Source organism: Electrophorus electricus, chromosome 3, assembly GCF_041902795.1.
Source record: "Electrophorus electricus isolate QZ-2024a chromosome 3, ASM4190279v1, whole genome shotgun sequence".
NCBI classification, from domain to species: Eukaryota; Metazoa; Chordata; class Actinopteri; order Gymnotiformes; family Gymnotidae; genus Electrophorus; species Electrophorus electricus.
Window position 1 is genome coordinate 24,727,147 of NC_137499.1, and position 15,070 is coordinate 24,742,216.

Here is a 15,070-nt window from a genome sequence, read left to right on the forward strand (position 1 = left end):
TAAACAATGTCTGAAAGAATGGAAACCAACACCACCAAACAGGTGACTCCTTCTGCCATCCAACAGGCATTCAGAGGTAATAGAGCAGCACTGAAGACATCATACCAAATTAATCTACCCCTACCTCTACAAGCCCCTAACCCTACCACCACCCCTAGGTAAAGAAGTCCCATGCCATTGGAGAGCATCTAATAACTGGAGAGCAGTGGCAATGATTTTCTGTGGTCAACTACAAAAAACTGCAAGGGGAGAGGAAATTTTCAGGCAGGTTGACACAAACCAGAATCAACCAATTTTTTGGAGCAAAGGGAATGACTGGGATTAAGTCTGGTTTTACAGCTCATGTTCACAGAATGGCCCCCATGTGAAACACACCAATTATACATCATACACGAGACAGTAGCCAGCAAAGCAGTACTATATGTCCTAGGAGAGGTTTTTGATGTAGTTGTCAAGAGTAGTGAATTTGACTAAATGAATTTGAGTACATTTGACTTATCTTGTGGACATCTTCAACAAGCTAAACAAAAAGAACACAAGGCATCAAGGGAAGGAGAACAGCATTCTGGAGCTGGAAAATAGATTCAGGGATTCACAGTACGTCTTGGTGTGTGGAAGCCCCTACTGCTTACAGGAGCAGTGTCAATGTTTCCTGTCCTCTCTGTCTACCTCCAGAAGATAGGCATATGTGATTCTGGAGAAGACAGGCATTCCCATGTGATTCAGGCCATAGCTGAGCACCTGGACAACCTGTGAGAATTTTTCTGAAGCAGTCAAGAGTTTTCCTCCTTGGCTGGTAAAGTTGTAGATGTGTTCATTCATTTTGGTACAGCATACCTCCGTGAATCTTTTTTTTTTTGTACTCTGGTATATTAGAAAAACTAATACAGAAACAGATTAAATGCTGACCTTGAGCTCAGGGTTGCACCCAGCAAAAACTGCACCCAGACCTGCTGCCAAAACCTTTAAACAACCACATGCCTCTCATTAAAACTCATTAAAGATTAGTCTTAATTTTGAGAGATAAATAAGATATTATATTCTTCTAATATTGTCAGGCTAGTAAAACAATAAAATGTGGATTAGCAATCCCCTTTGAAAATGAAGCTCATCCGATATTGTGCAGGGAATGAGGGGGGCAAACAGACAAAATAGATTTTAAGGTCAATGTTTTTTTGCAAATTCTGTTTTTAAGGCTTTTATAAATGCAGTATGGTATACACAATGGTGTGAAAATGTGTTTGCCCCCTGCCAGATATCTTTTTTTTTTTGCATGCTTGTCATGTTTCAGATCATGAAACAAAATAAAATATTAGACAAAGATAACAAGTAAACACAAAATGCAGTTTTTAAATTTTGTATTATTAAGGGAAAAAATAAATAAATCAAAACCTACATCGCCCTGTGTGAAAAACTGATTGCCCCCTAAACCTAATAACTGTTTGGGCCACCCTTAGCAGCAACAACTGCAAATCAAGCGTTTGCGATAACTGGCAATGAGTCTTTTACAGCTCTGTGGAGGAATTTTGGTGCACTCATCTTTGCAGAATTGTTGGAATTCAGCCACATTGGAGGGTTTTCGAGCATGAACCGACTTTTTAAGGTCATGCCACAGCATCTCAATCGGATTCAGGCCAAGACCTTGACTAGGCCACTCCAATGTCTTCATTTTGTTTTTCTTAAGATATTCAGAGGTGGATGTGCTGGTGTGTTTTGGATCATTGTCCTGCTGCAGAACCCAAGTGCGCTTCAGCTTGAGGTCACGAACAGATGGCCGGAAATTCTCCTTCAGGATTTTTTGGTAGACAGCAGAATTCATGGTTCCGTTTACCACAGCAAGTCTTCCAGGTCCTGAAGCAGCAAAACAGCCCCAGATCATCATCATCATACTACCACCACATTTTACTGTTGGTATGATGTTCCTTTTCTGAAATGCAGTGTTACTTTTACGCCAGATGTAATGGGACATACACCTTCCAAAAAGTTCATCTTTTGTCTCGTCAGTCCACAAAATATTTTCCAAATGTCTTGGGGCTCATCAAGATATTTTCTGGCAAAACTGAGACGAGCCTTTATGTTTTTGCTCAGCAGTGGTTTTCATCTCGGAGCTCTGCCATGCAGGCCATATTTGCCCAGTCTCTTTCTTACAGTGGAGTCATGAACAATGACCTTAACTGAGGCAAGTGAGGCCTGCAGTTCTTTGGATGTTGTTATGGGGTCTTTTGTGACCTCTTGGATGAGTCGTCGCTGCGCTCTTGGGGTAATTTTGGTCAGCCGGCCACTCTTGGGAAGGTTCACCACTGTTCCATGTTTTCACCATTTATGCATAATGGCGCTCACTGTGGTTCGCTGGAGTCCCAAAGCTTTAGAAATGGCTTTATAACCTTTTCCAGACTGATAGATCTCAATTACTTTGTATCTCATTTGTGCCTGAATTTCTTTGGATCGCAGCATGATGTCTAGCTTTTGAGGATGTTTTGGTCTACTCAACTTTGTCAGGCAGGTCCTATTTAAGTGATTTCTTGATTGAGAGCAGGTGTGGCAGTAATCAGGCCTGGGTGTGGCTAGAGAAATTGAATTCAGCTATCCAAAGATGTGATGTGACAGTTAATTTATGTTTTAATTTGGGGGGGGGGGGGGCAATCACTTTTTCACACAGGGCCAAGTAGGTTTGGAATTATGTCCCCCCTTAATAATAAACACTGCATTTTGTGTTTACTTGTGTTATCTTTGTCTAATATTTTAATTTGTTTGATGATCTGAAACATTTAAAGTCTGACAAGCATGCAAAAAACAAAAACAAAAAAAAAAAGATATCAGGAAGGGGGCAAACACTTTCACACCACTGTAAACATTATTAATTATGTACAGGTGGTAAAAGCAGGGCTTTATTACATCTTGACTCATTTATAAGCTTAAGTCTTTGGGGATTGCACTAAAGAAGACCAATGTTACAGGACTAAATCACTTAATGCTTTAAGGTACACTCAGTAGGTATGTGTCTGAGAGAAAGACAGAATGTGTGCAAAAAACCTTGTCATTCAGCATCCAGCCCATGTATTTGAGATGCCCATCATTAAGGAAGGAGGTGGGGTTTTCTCTGAGCCATACACCCATCTCCTTCATACAGATGACACGGATCTCTGGAACTCTGTCTCTATAGCGATGCACAAACACGCCCTTAAAGATGCCATTCATCAGAGAACGCAATTCCTCCTGATGTTCCAGCAGCTGTACATGTACAAATTAAGCACAAATACCACACATCTGGCTTTTACAGCATGCAATATAACAAAGAATCCCTTTTTTATGGAAGAACATTTGGTGTGTAAGTGTTATATAACCTCATTGTATGAATTCTGCAGCTCCTCCAGTTTCTCGGTGGCTATTTGCTTGACACCCTTGTTTTTCTCCAGCTGACAGCGTCTCTGCGTCATTTCTCCCTGTGTATACACTACTGCAGCCACTTCAACTATAGCGGACATCAAATGCATTGCTGCACACAAAGACGTATACGTATTCATTATACTCAACTTGGCCAGGTCATTATAAATAGTAATATAGGGCTGGTGGTGCACTTAAAACATCTCACAGACCTAATTTTATTGGTATTTAATTTTACTTTTCACACAAGTGTCAACAGTACAAGTCTTGGAACTCTCGGAAGAAAGCACAGAATTTGACTGGTGGTCCTCAGTTTCTAAAGGCCAGCTATCTTGTAAAGCTGCACAGAGAAACATTTTACATCACTTTCTACTTTGCAACAGTTAGATGAAGCCACAAGTAACAATAAATCACAAATGGGAAGTCCCTCGCATCTCTTGTTTATGCAGTTCCACAACAAGGAGGTAGTGAATAATATAAAAGGACCATAGCATTAATCTTATGAGAATAAGATAAATATAACTTTGCCTGGCTGCAGTGGTGGAGAAACTTTACAGGTTTCCATTACAGGTAATAAATATGCCAATTGGAATGTTAATAGTAGCATGTTTGCCAGGTGAGTGCACATGTAACACACCATAAAGAAAAAAGTTTAATAAAATAAATGAAGCCATTTCAAATGTGTAATCAAACAGCTGCCTCCTTTTCCCTACAAAGCTGCCTGCATTCAGCTAACTATGGTTTATCAACAAAAATTGTATGAATTGAATTTTGTCTCTCACCCATGCTTTAATCTGAATAGTTTTCGTTGCAGAAACTGTATGACAGCAAGGTTAATGTATTAGTGACAAGACAATGCCTATCTTTTAATAGTGAGTAATGAAGCAGTGGTCCAGAATGTTCTCTTCCTTCATTTGTACAATGACGTTATTGGTACTTGTTTGTCTATAGAGCTTAAACTCAAGGAGGTATAGTGTGTTGTCTGAGGACAAGTAGTACTTCCATTTATTGCAGTGTACAGAAACTGGAGAGGAAGAGAAATGGTAGAGAGGTATGAAATCGCCTAAGACCCACCGGTACACATCGGTCGTTCAACCGATTCTGTAATAGATTTTAGGGGGTGCACTCACCAATAAGTGTGCTGGTATGTCTGAAAGATCGGACCTGTGAATCAGCAAGGCCTGTGAGGAATGCAAGTAGTGACGAAAACAGAAACTCGTCATACAGCAAGCTGTTCTGGCAACGCTGCACTAGCTGAGATGGAAACTCGCACAGCGCCTCACGGAAACGCCGTCCCTGGGTGCCACTCGCTACAAGAGGGTAACTGACTGAGTCCTGCAGGGAAGAGAGTGCAATCCTTCCTGTCTAATTTTATAGCAGTAACATGAAACACTTAACATAAAAGCATTAGTAGTAGTAACAAAGTAGTAACAAATACAGAAGCTTAAAAATGCCTGTTTAACTGAAAACAGTATTTTGACTTGAGATCTTCAAAGTAAACTTACATATACTTGATTACCAACAGTGTACACCCTCTGCAACATTTTTCCCCAGGTACATTAAAGGCAGAAAGTTTCCATAACCTTTAAAATTTCCATTTTGGTATGCTTCACTCATCTTTTTCTCATCAGTCTAATCACAATACTCCAACGACCATGGCTTCTTCCTTTGAGACAGGCAACCAATCTTCAAACTGATTACTCAGTTTGGCCACATCCAAGAACATTGTTGGTGATTCTCATGTTCTTCCATTTAAGAATGATGGCGGTTGCTGTGTTCTTGGACACTTTAATATGCTACAGAAATATTCATGGATCTTTCTCCAGTTGTGCCTTGACTAAATTCTGTCTTGCAGCTCTTAGGTCAATTGCGTTGATCAAATGGCTTACTTTTCATCCTGACACACACAAAAACTGAGACCAAATATTGACAGGTGCACTCGTTTTTTGATTACGTCCAATCAATTTGATTTTCAATTAGGCACAGGTATGAAGTTGTAGAACCATTTCAAGGAAAACTGATTGAAGTATGATGCACCAAAGCTTTATTATAACAAAGGGTATGAATACATATATAAATGTGATATTTCAGTTTTTATTATTAAGGCAACACTCTACAGCTGAATAAGGTAAAAAAATGTAACCAATAGATATCACCATGATAAATTTAAATATATTTGAAAAACAAGCTTTTTTTTGTTTTATATTACATTGGATATGTGGAATATTGTGTGTGGATTGATGAGGGGAAAAAAAAAACAGAATGCACTTAACAATGAGTCAAACACCAAAAAGTGGAAAAGTCCAAAACAGGTCCTTGAAAGGGGCCCTAGATACTGTATGTAAATAATGATGTCTTTGACAACATTCCAAGAACTAAAGATGCTTAAAAAGCAAAGGTGTGCTTCTTGTTATTTCTTACATGTCAAACATTTTATGTTGGCCAGCCATAGATGCGTTTTGGCAACATTAGTGACATCAATATAACTTATTACTTAAGTTATTACTTACTGTATCCAAACTGCATCAAAACCTTCTATCTTTCTAATGCCATTAAATTCAATAAACACTTGGTTTGATTGATTTCAAGTAATAGTTTGTAGTTTTTTTAGTTGAATGCCGGACATCTAAAATCAACTGTAAAGCAGCATTTATAAAGGTTCCTGTTGTCCAAGTGCTGAATTCTCAGTAACATAAATAGAAATGTCCATTATTGGACTCTATTTAACTGGCAACAAATTTCCACAAGCACTCCATGCTGGCAAATTTTGTGTCTCTATTTGCTTTGTCAAGAGCAGTCTTGGGCTAGAATTCGAATAGTAATCAAAAAGTTGCCAGTTCAAGCCCCAAGCTGCCACTGTTGGGTCCCCAAGAAAAGCTCTTAACTCTCAATTGTTCAAGTTGTGTTCAGTCCAAATTGTAAGACGCTTTGGATTTTTAAAAAATAATACATTAATATTTTAGGATATCTATGCCCCGTTAACTCAAACCCTCATCCATAATCCTTTACATGCTTACCTCATTAAATTCTTTAGTAAGGTGACTGATGATGTCAGCATTTTGCATACTGTTGAACATTTCCCTGGTCACTACACCTAAAACAAAAGGTCAATTTCAACACTATTCAGCATTTAGAAAATTGTAGTCAGACTATTCTTTCTATAGGTAGGTTTTCTTCACCAATTCCTTTTAGTAAATGGGATCAAATGACAAGACTGACAATGATTTATTATTCATTTTGATTCCTAAAAAGATTTTTATTTCAATTCAATGTGCCCACTAATTATCCAAGCAATCTAATATTTTTAAAGCAGATGTTTCTGGTGACATTTTGAATGGTCCATTTTAGATTAAATAAACACCTAACAGACTATCAGCAACATATCAGCAAAATAGCAGAAATGAAGCATCTGAATGCATTCAGTAGATAGAGACTTAATTACTGTGTAAATAAACCTGGGAAGATGAAAATGTGACTGCAAAGATTTGGGCAATGAAAACAGTTTGGGAAAACAACTGCGATGGTTGAAGATGAAGCAACAGTGTTTCAGTAAGGCATCATTAAGTACTAAGTATTTTCTATAACTTTGACATTTCTATGTGGAATCTTCTGCTGCACGATCCTTATAACTTAGATGAACTTCTTGATTCTTTCATTGAAGTGTCACTAAAGCTCAGATATGTGTCCCTTTCCTGCATGGCCTACATGAGCCCAGGCCAGGGGTGGAATTCATAAACTTGGTAACCCCTTTAAAAGACCCACCTTTGCAGCCACAGCACTGAACCACAAAATTAATGAGTTCAAGAAGTCCCTCCTCACGATCTTGCTTATAGCCTTCAAGCCAATCATCAACCACTGTCTGGAACAACACATTAAAAACACATTACTGAAACAACTGTTTCAGGAAAAAAAAAAAAAAAAACATCTTAGAACAGAGCAAAACATCTAAATTGATTCATTTTTTTCTGACCTGCTCAACTGTGACATACTCCCTGGCCATGGACTGCGACTGAACTGGACATCTGATTACGTGTCACTGATGCAGCTGCACACCTTTTTAACCAATTCTCAGTAAATCACTTTGCACAGAGCAGAACAATAAAAATAAATAAATAAATTATATCCTTGAGCCCTATCCTTGGCCTCCAATCTTAAACTCCTAGACTTGTAAGAATAAAAAAAGCCCTGCTAAATCCAGTTACGTTTGTCTATAGACAATAAAAAGAACTGATTTCATACTTTTCTCAAAATTATTTTATTACCTGCCCTTGTTCCCTAAAGTGTGTAGATATGGCCTTGACTGAGCCTCACCATTGTTTACCATATTTTCATATCTTAGAAAAAACAACCATGCTTCCATGCTATCATCTACAGTTAACAGTACAATTTTTTTTTTTATTCTAACCCTTAAGTGGATGAGTCCAAGTAAATGCTAAAATATTCATGTCACAACATTTACATAATACATAAAACCTTTGCATTCATTTCAAATAAAGTGCCAGACTTCAATCTTGCTTCCAGTTAATTCCAGTATATTCTAAGAGATGTTAAATTTTCATGTTCAAAAATGTTAAATTATCCTTTTCAAAATGCACTCTTCGCAACAAATATGCAAATCAAAAACCTTCAAGTGAAATTAAAAATAAGGTTTTATTGTATTAACTCTCTTTTGAAAATTCAGAAACTGAGCAATACACCATAGTTAAGGCTGATGTTGACTGTAACATCTTATGTGATGGTTAATAAATAGGTGATAAACAACTAATATGTATGGATTCCATTTGTCAAATTGGTCACTAGCATCAAATCATGAGTGTTACGAGTAGAAGACAACAGATGGCTTTAAATATTTGATTTGTCCCCTCTATACTTTTACTCACCACAAATGCACTCTGGCCGGACTGCACAGCCTCATACATGTGCACTGCATTAGACTGCTTCTTTCCTCTTTCACTCTTCTGTCTTTTAGACAATTCAGGCAATTGGGGAAGAGTGCTGTTTGCTGTAATAGGGGATCCAGGTGTGTCTGGCTGGGAAGGACTGGAGCTGGTGGGAGGATGAACCTTTGTCCTGTGTTGTCGTTTTTTGGGAAACTGAGGTAAGGGAGGTGCCAAAGACAGCACTGTGCTTAGTCACTGTGGTCTCTCATTAAGACCTTAAATCTTGTAGCCTGTGGTAAATCTATGTTATGATTGTGTTTCAACAGTGGGGAAACACCCACCGCTGTTCCCAGAGCTACGGCCGGTTTTCTCTTTGTGGCCTTTACGTTGATAGTGAAATCACTGTGTGGCTCTGACACATCATCCATTTCAGACAGGTTGCTGTTACTTTTACACACACACACACACACACACACACACACACACACACACACACACACACCTAGTGTAAGATACTGCAAGCTAATCTGTTTTGACATTACAATAAAGCAGGAAAGTCAATGGGAGTCATTTTTACCTTGATTCTTGTTTGTATGCACAGGTCCCACACTTAACTTCTAACCAAAGTTACAGGCATAGATATAATTCATAAAAGATTCTCATGATTCTTTTGACCACATCATTAATATATACAGTTGGTTGCATGTGTGAGGATATCCCCTCACATACTTCTCTAGTACTGACACTGAAGTTATGAGAGCCAATGAGAACCTCCTGTATAGTCTTTGCCCATGCTTAGAACAGTTTTCATTCATGTTTATAGTCTAACTAAACTAAATAGGACACAAAAGTTAATATATGCGCAGTATATCAATGTAATTATGAATGTATTCTTTTTTCCCCCTTTCTATCCAATCAAGTTTGTTATTTTTTACTGTTTGTTTGCCATAACAGGGCTCTACACTTGCATTATTTTGTTGTGAAAAATTGATTGGCACATTGGATTAAAGAGATCTCATCTTCGGGTACAACATGTACAATATTACATTTATTTTTTTGTCACTTCTAAGTCTCATATTGCTTATTTTTCAGATACACACTAAGCTTAATGTGAAAATATTCACACTAGAGCCCCGCATGAAGTGCTGTCACCAGCCCACTAAAGCCCACTCTGAGGTACCGCACCATCTACCAAAGGAGTCACTCATTTTCTGTCATGTGGGAGTTTACCTCATCACTAGCAATAAGAACAGTTATATTTCAAAATGATGCTACTTCATACTACTCAAAAGTATTACACAAAGTAGCACATAATACATTGAAGCCTATTTAGAACTATCTGACGAATAATTTATGGCATTTGACAGACGCACTTATCCAGAGCGACTTACAAAAGTACTTTGTCATTTACTCATATAAATGTACCTTAGCCAATACAATAGGTTCAAGATACCATTGAACAAGAATGATGTTGAAATACAGGGATCATTGCTGATGCCTAGAAGTGAAAAATACATAAGCTCTAAAAATAATAAATGCAATAAACAATACCCTACAATAAGTACTAGAGTTTCAGTTACTCAAGATAGGTGCAGGAGCAGTGGTTATTTAAATATTCCACAAATAGATGGGTTTTCACTCTTCATTTGAAGACTGCAAGGGACAGCCAGCGGAAGTTCATTGCACCATCTGGGAGATGGATGCTTGTCTTCCATGAAACTTGAAGTATAGTATTTCAAGCCAAGCCGTACTTGAGGTTTGAAGTACACCAGGGGCAGAATGGGCTTTGACCACGGACATCATGTACAGAGGGGCTGCCATATTTGGCTTTGTAGGCAAGCATCAAGGTTTTAAATCTGATGCGGGTAGCTACTGGAAGCTAATGAAGGGAACGCAGCAGCGGAGAGACATCACATCGCAACAGTGGAATCAAAATGATTAAATGGGTGGTTTTCTCAATAGGACAAGTGAATATTCATGGAACATTCTGAATATTGTGAGTTATTAGCATAAAACCTACAAACAGAGTATTGGTAAATTCTAATTTATTTCCATAATTTATTCCAATTTTCTTAAATTGAGGTTACAATACACATGTATTTCATCAGCATGAATTAATTTTCACTTAGATTCCTCTACCCAAAAGCAATGTAAGTTTTATCATCTCTTTTAGCTAATACTGGACTCCTGTTTCTCTGGATTTTGACATTTGTTTAAGCTTCCAGGTGAGTAAAAGCGGTGAACTGAAGTTGAGATTTTCAAAAATGCTCACTGCAAAATGTTTCCAGAGAAACAGGATGCATTGAATAAAGATTCCTCAATAGCTGTGCAGTCCTTCATTACAATTTTTAATATCTCTTTATCTATAAATAACACAGAGAGAGAGAGAGAGAGAGAGAGAGAGAGAGAGAGAGAGAGAGAGAGAGAGAGAGAGAGAGAGAGAGAGAGAGAGAGAGCATATCTTAGCTAACCTATACTTACCTCTCCAGCTCAGACTCCTCTCCTAGATTCATGACGTTCCTGTTGATCAGGCTGAAGGGGCAATGAGAAAATTAATTAGCTGGATGGGTATAACTCGCTCTCTCCCATTTAAACCAATATCTTAACAAAGAGCTAACTGTAACTAGCTAGCTAACTACTTAGCTAGCTTAGTAAGCTAACCCCCATGATGCCCAGCAGGCTAGACTGCATTTGCCGTTCGAACAAGGTTTGCAGCTAGCTGGCTAATAAGCGTTACAAAGATTCTCAAGTGTTCTCAAACTTTGCTGCCAATGTAGGATAACTGGTGTTAGCTACTGTGTTAGCTAGCTACCTAGCTAGTTTAACAAAGGAATTATAGCTAGTTGGAGAACCTAGCGTTGTCTAGCTAGCTGTTAAGCCATATTATGTTTTGATGACAGTTGTTAGCTAGCTAGCTAGCTGGGTTTTTTTTTTTATTGTCGACTGACTTTTACCTCATAAAGCTAACAGTTTATTAGTCAGACAGACGTAAACATGCAAGTTAAGGTTAGATAACTAAGTTAAAGACGCCTTACACTCACATAAACAGAAAAACTATCTGCATTACTAGCAAAATATTTAATCATTTACCTTACAGTTTTTTGGTGAGCTAACGTGAGCCCCGTAACTGCCTTTGGCGGTACAGGAGGTCAAAGATCTTAGGTACAGCCAATCGTGTCTACATTTATAGTTCGCTGCTGGAAGGGTAAAATTTTAAGCGCGAACAATAACCGTTCAGAAATTATCGGTTCTGATTGGCCAATATACAAAGACGAGTGAAATGAGATTGGTTGAAACAGTATGCAAGTAGGCAAAGGATACCTATCAGAAAGTTCAATTTACCAAGATACAGGCCAGAGCAAACCGAGCAAACGGACTAACATTCTAGTTAACTCCTTAGGATTTACTCTGATTTCACGGATACATCGCAGCCTCCCTCCCCCCATCCAAAATATGTTTAGGTTAGTTCCTACAAAATAATATGTGAAGTAACCTGCTCTGTATTTATTTATTTATTTTTTGGAATACCGGCCAAATCTGCAGCGAGAACAGTTTCTAAAAGCTTTCCTTAGAAGATCAAATTATGGTTGCGACTCATGGAGTGCTTTTTTTTTTTAATATGTCGGAAAAAAATTATTTTCATGTTATGATTCAAACTGACAAACACTTTAAAAACTCAAACAGGTTAAAATATGAAAATGTTCATATGAGAGCATATAGCATAATTACCCTATATAAAAACATTTTACTAAAAACATGTTCTCAAAAACTAACAGTTGAATAACAATGTCAGTATAATTAATATATTTCCACATTCTTCAAGAGGCTATTAATTTTCTTGGATTTTGAAATTTTCAGTCACACCTCTTCTGTCAAAATAATCCTGTCACTTTTTGATTGCTTTCCACATGATGAACACAATGTCAGTTTTTGTTTTGTTCTTTGTTTTAATAGTCTCATTGAGGGGGCAGGCCTTGCACCTTTTGCACTTCTTGCCGTTACTTGTACCAACTGCATGCTTTGCTTGTTGACTGGCCGCAGGTTTGAATTCGCTAGCTTGAACTTTCTGGACAATGTTTGCAGCTGCCAGTTTCTTGTTTCCCCTCTGGATCTAGGTAATGGAAAATTGAAAATCTTTATTTCCATTGCTGACTGATTTCTGACCATAGTATATGTAGTAGAAATTCACTGAAAGTCAACAAGCAGTCATGCACTGGCAGCTACATGTCGCTGTGTCTTTGTACAAGTTAACTCCTTTGGTGGAATTATAGTCCAGAATGATTTGTGCCTTGATGTCCCCTTTTACACATATAGATGCATCTTTCTGCATTGTGCTAATTGCAAGAACATGCTTATTTTTCTTTGGGTAATATGAAACTATGGTTGCATTTTCTGTGTAAGCAGACTTGGGGAATGCAGTGTTCTTCCCTACATGTTTACAAGCTCACTGGGAAATACTGTCTCATTTTTTTATTGTTCCTAAAATGGTCAGCTGTCTCTTCTGCAGTTCAAAACCAAGACCCATCATGTTTTGACCTCGTAGCCCTTTGTTCATATCCGGTGACGCACGCATCCCCTGCTTCTTCTCGGGTGTTCCCCCCACTTGGCTTCACAATGGAAACTTGTATGTTCCATGCATAGCTGGACTTGGCATCATAGGCAGTGGATATTTTGATAACACATTAGACTTGTTTGGCATGTAATGTCAGAAAGGACATCGACATCTGAATAGAACAAGATGTTTAACTACTGTAAAATGAGGACCAGGATTGTACAGAAGAGGTAGAATTTTTACCGCTTTGTCTCACACCTTCCTGATTGCAGCTAACTTGTCTCTTTCATGTTGGTTATCAAAGTGAATTATATGGGAAATTATGTGTAAAGCTTACAACCAGCTATAACTTGGGTTATGTTTACCAAACATAAAAAGGAGACAAAAACATGAAAAGGAGACAAAGACAACAGATACACTACACAAAAACACATATGCTCACATACACACATCAACACATATTTAACTGGCTATCCAATAGCAATAGGGTCATTCACTGGATTAACTGTCTGAACAGACTCTGTACAGTCTATGACAGTATTAACGAGTTGTCCAAGTTAAATGTTTGTCTTAAATAATTTTACTTTGGCCTAGTGAAAGAATCTTATTTGACAGATAACTGTGCTTATTTCAAGGAATAATTAAGATAATTTTTCCTTTTCAAGAAAAAAACGCTTGAAACGAACTGGCTAATTAATTGCTAAAATAAAAAATGCATTAACTAGAAATACTAACTATAAATAATTTAATTAGCTAATTAAATTATTTATAGTTAGTATTTCTAGTTAATACTAGTTATAGTTAGTATTTCTGGACTCTGGAGCAATGGAAGAAGGTCATGTGGTCTGATGAATCCAGATTTACCCTGTTCCAGAGTGATGGGCGCATCAGGGTAAGAAGAGAGATGGCTGAGGTGATGCACCCATCATACCTAGTGCCTACCGTACAAGCCTGTGAGGGCAGTGCTATGATGTGGGGTTGCTGCAGTTGGTCAAGTCTAGGTTCAGCAACGTTATGTGCCCAAAGAATGAGGTCAGCTGACTACCTAAATATACTGAACAACCAGGTTATTTCATCAGTAGATTTTTTCTTCCCTGATGGCACGGGCATATGCCAAGAGGACAATGCCAGGATTCACTGGGCTCAAATTGTGAAAGAGTTGTTCAGGGAGCATGAGACATCATTTTCACACATGGATTGGCCACCACAGAGTCCAGATCTGAACCCAATTGAGAATCTTTGGGATGTATTGGAGAAGACTTTGTGCAGTGGTCCAAATCTCCCATCATCAATACAAGATCTTGGGGAAAAATTAATGCAACTCTGGACAGAAATAAATGTTGTGACATTGCAGAAGCTTGTGGAAATGATTCCTCAGTGAATGCATGCCGTAATCAAAGCTAAAGGTGGTCCAATGAAATATTAGAGTGTCTGACCTTTTTTAGGCCAGGCAGTATATGTAGTATAGTTATGGTGATTATGTCATGTCTTGTGATTGGTTATTCTTTTAAAATTATTGGCTGTTAGAGGAGTCACTGACGTTGAGAGGGAAAGAGGGTACTGTGTGCTGTCCAGTTTGTATAGAATTCACTGATTTATTTGATAGACACTACAAATCAATTATATAAGTCCGTCTGAACAAAATTGTCTGCCAAATGCTGTTAATGTAAATAAAGAGAATCTCTTTTATTCCCACTCAGGGCACTCAGAACCAGTAATTAACAACAATGCACATAAAAGGCATTTTAGGACTGTGAAATAATTTTTTATAAGAAATGACCCACAGCATCATCTTTTTGTGCAAATATTGTACAGATCCTCCACAACACATCAGTGTAATTGTACTCTGCATGAACATTCATGATCCTAAATGAGGAGAAATCAAGCAGTTTCAGGCAGAAAAACAGAAAGTATCCAGTATTTCACAATTCAAAAATTTTATAAAAAGGCCTTCATGCCAAGGCCCCAGAATTTTGCATTTCACTGCTACTGGTCATGTTCACCTATAACATAATAGGAGACATTTTGACACAACCTTAATGAACAAACTGTTTTCAAGTGAGTCAATCTTTATGAACATTATTATTCACGTTATCATACATCATACACACTATACACTATAACATTCAGTACAGAAATGTGATCATACATAAACCCTGAAGTAGAGTATGTCAGTAGGTAGTGTACAGTGTGCAGTAATCCATTAAATATTACTGTATATGTTATTGGTAGAGTGACTAAAACTCATAGGGTG

At 37.8% G+C, this 15,070-nt stretch overlaps 1 protein-coding gene across 1 annotated transcript in view; it reads right to left on the reverse strand.

Annotated features, from left to right (window-relative positions):
- The window catches only part of stag3 (STAG3 cohesin complex component), a 47,584-nt gene extending 36,807 nt beyond the window's left edge, over positions 1 to 10,777 (reverse strand). Inside the window, exons 1-8 of the mRNA XM_035524216.2 lie at positions 10,746 to 10,777; positions 8,606 to 8,711; positions 8,265 to 8,477; positions 7,147 to 7,243; positions 6,402 to 6,478; positions 4,515 to 4,719; positions 3,345 to 3,496; positions 3,034 to 3,231 (exon numbers count right to left, since the gene is read on the reverse strand). Coding sequence (XP_035380109.2) covers positions 3,034 to 3,231; positions 3,345 to 3,496; positions 4,515 to 4,719; positions 6,402 to 6,478; positions 7,147 to 7,243; positions 8,265 to 8,477; positions 8,606 to 8,711; positions 10,746 to 10,777 — 1,080 coding nt within the window. The remainder of the gene's footprint in view (positions 1 to 3,033; positions 3,232 to 3,344; positions 3,497 to 4,514; positions 4,720 to 6,401; positions 6,479 to 7,146; positions 7,244 to 8,264; positions 8,478 to 8,605; positions 8,712 to 10,745) is intronic.
- Positions 10,778 to 15,070: the final 4,293 nt, after the last annotated feature.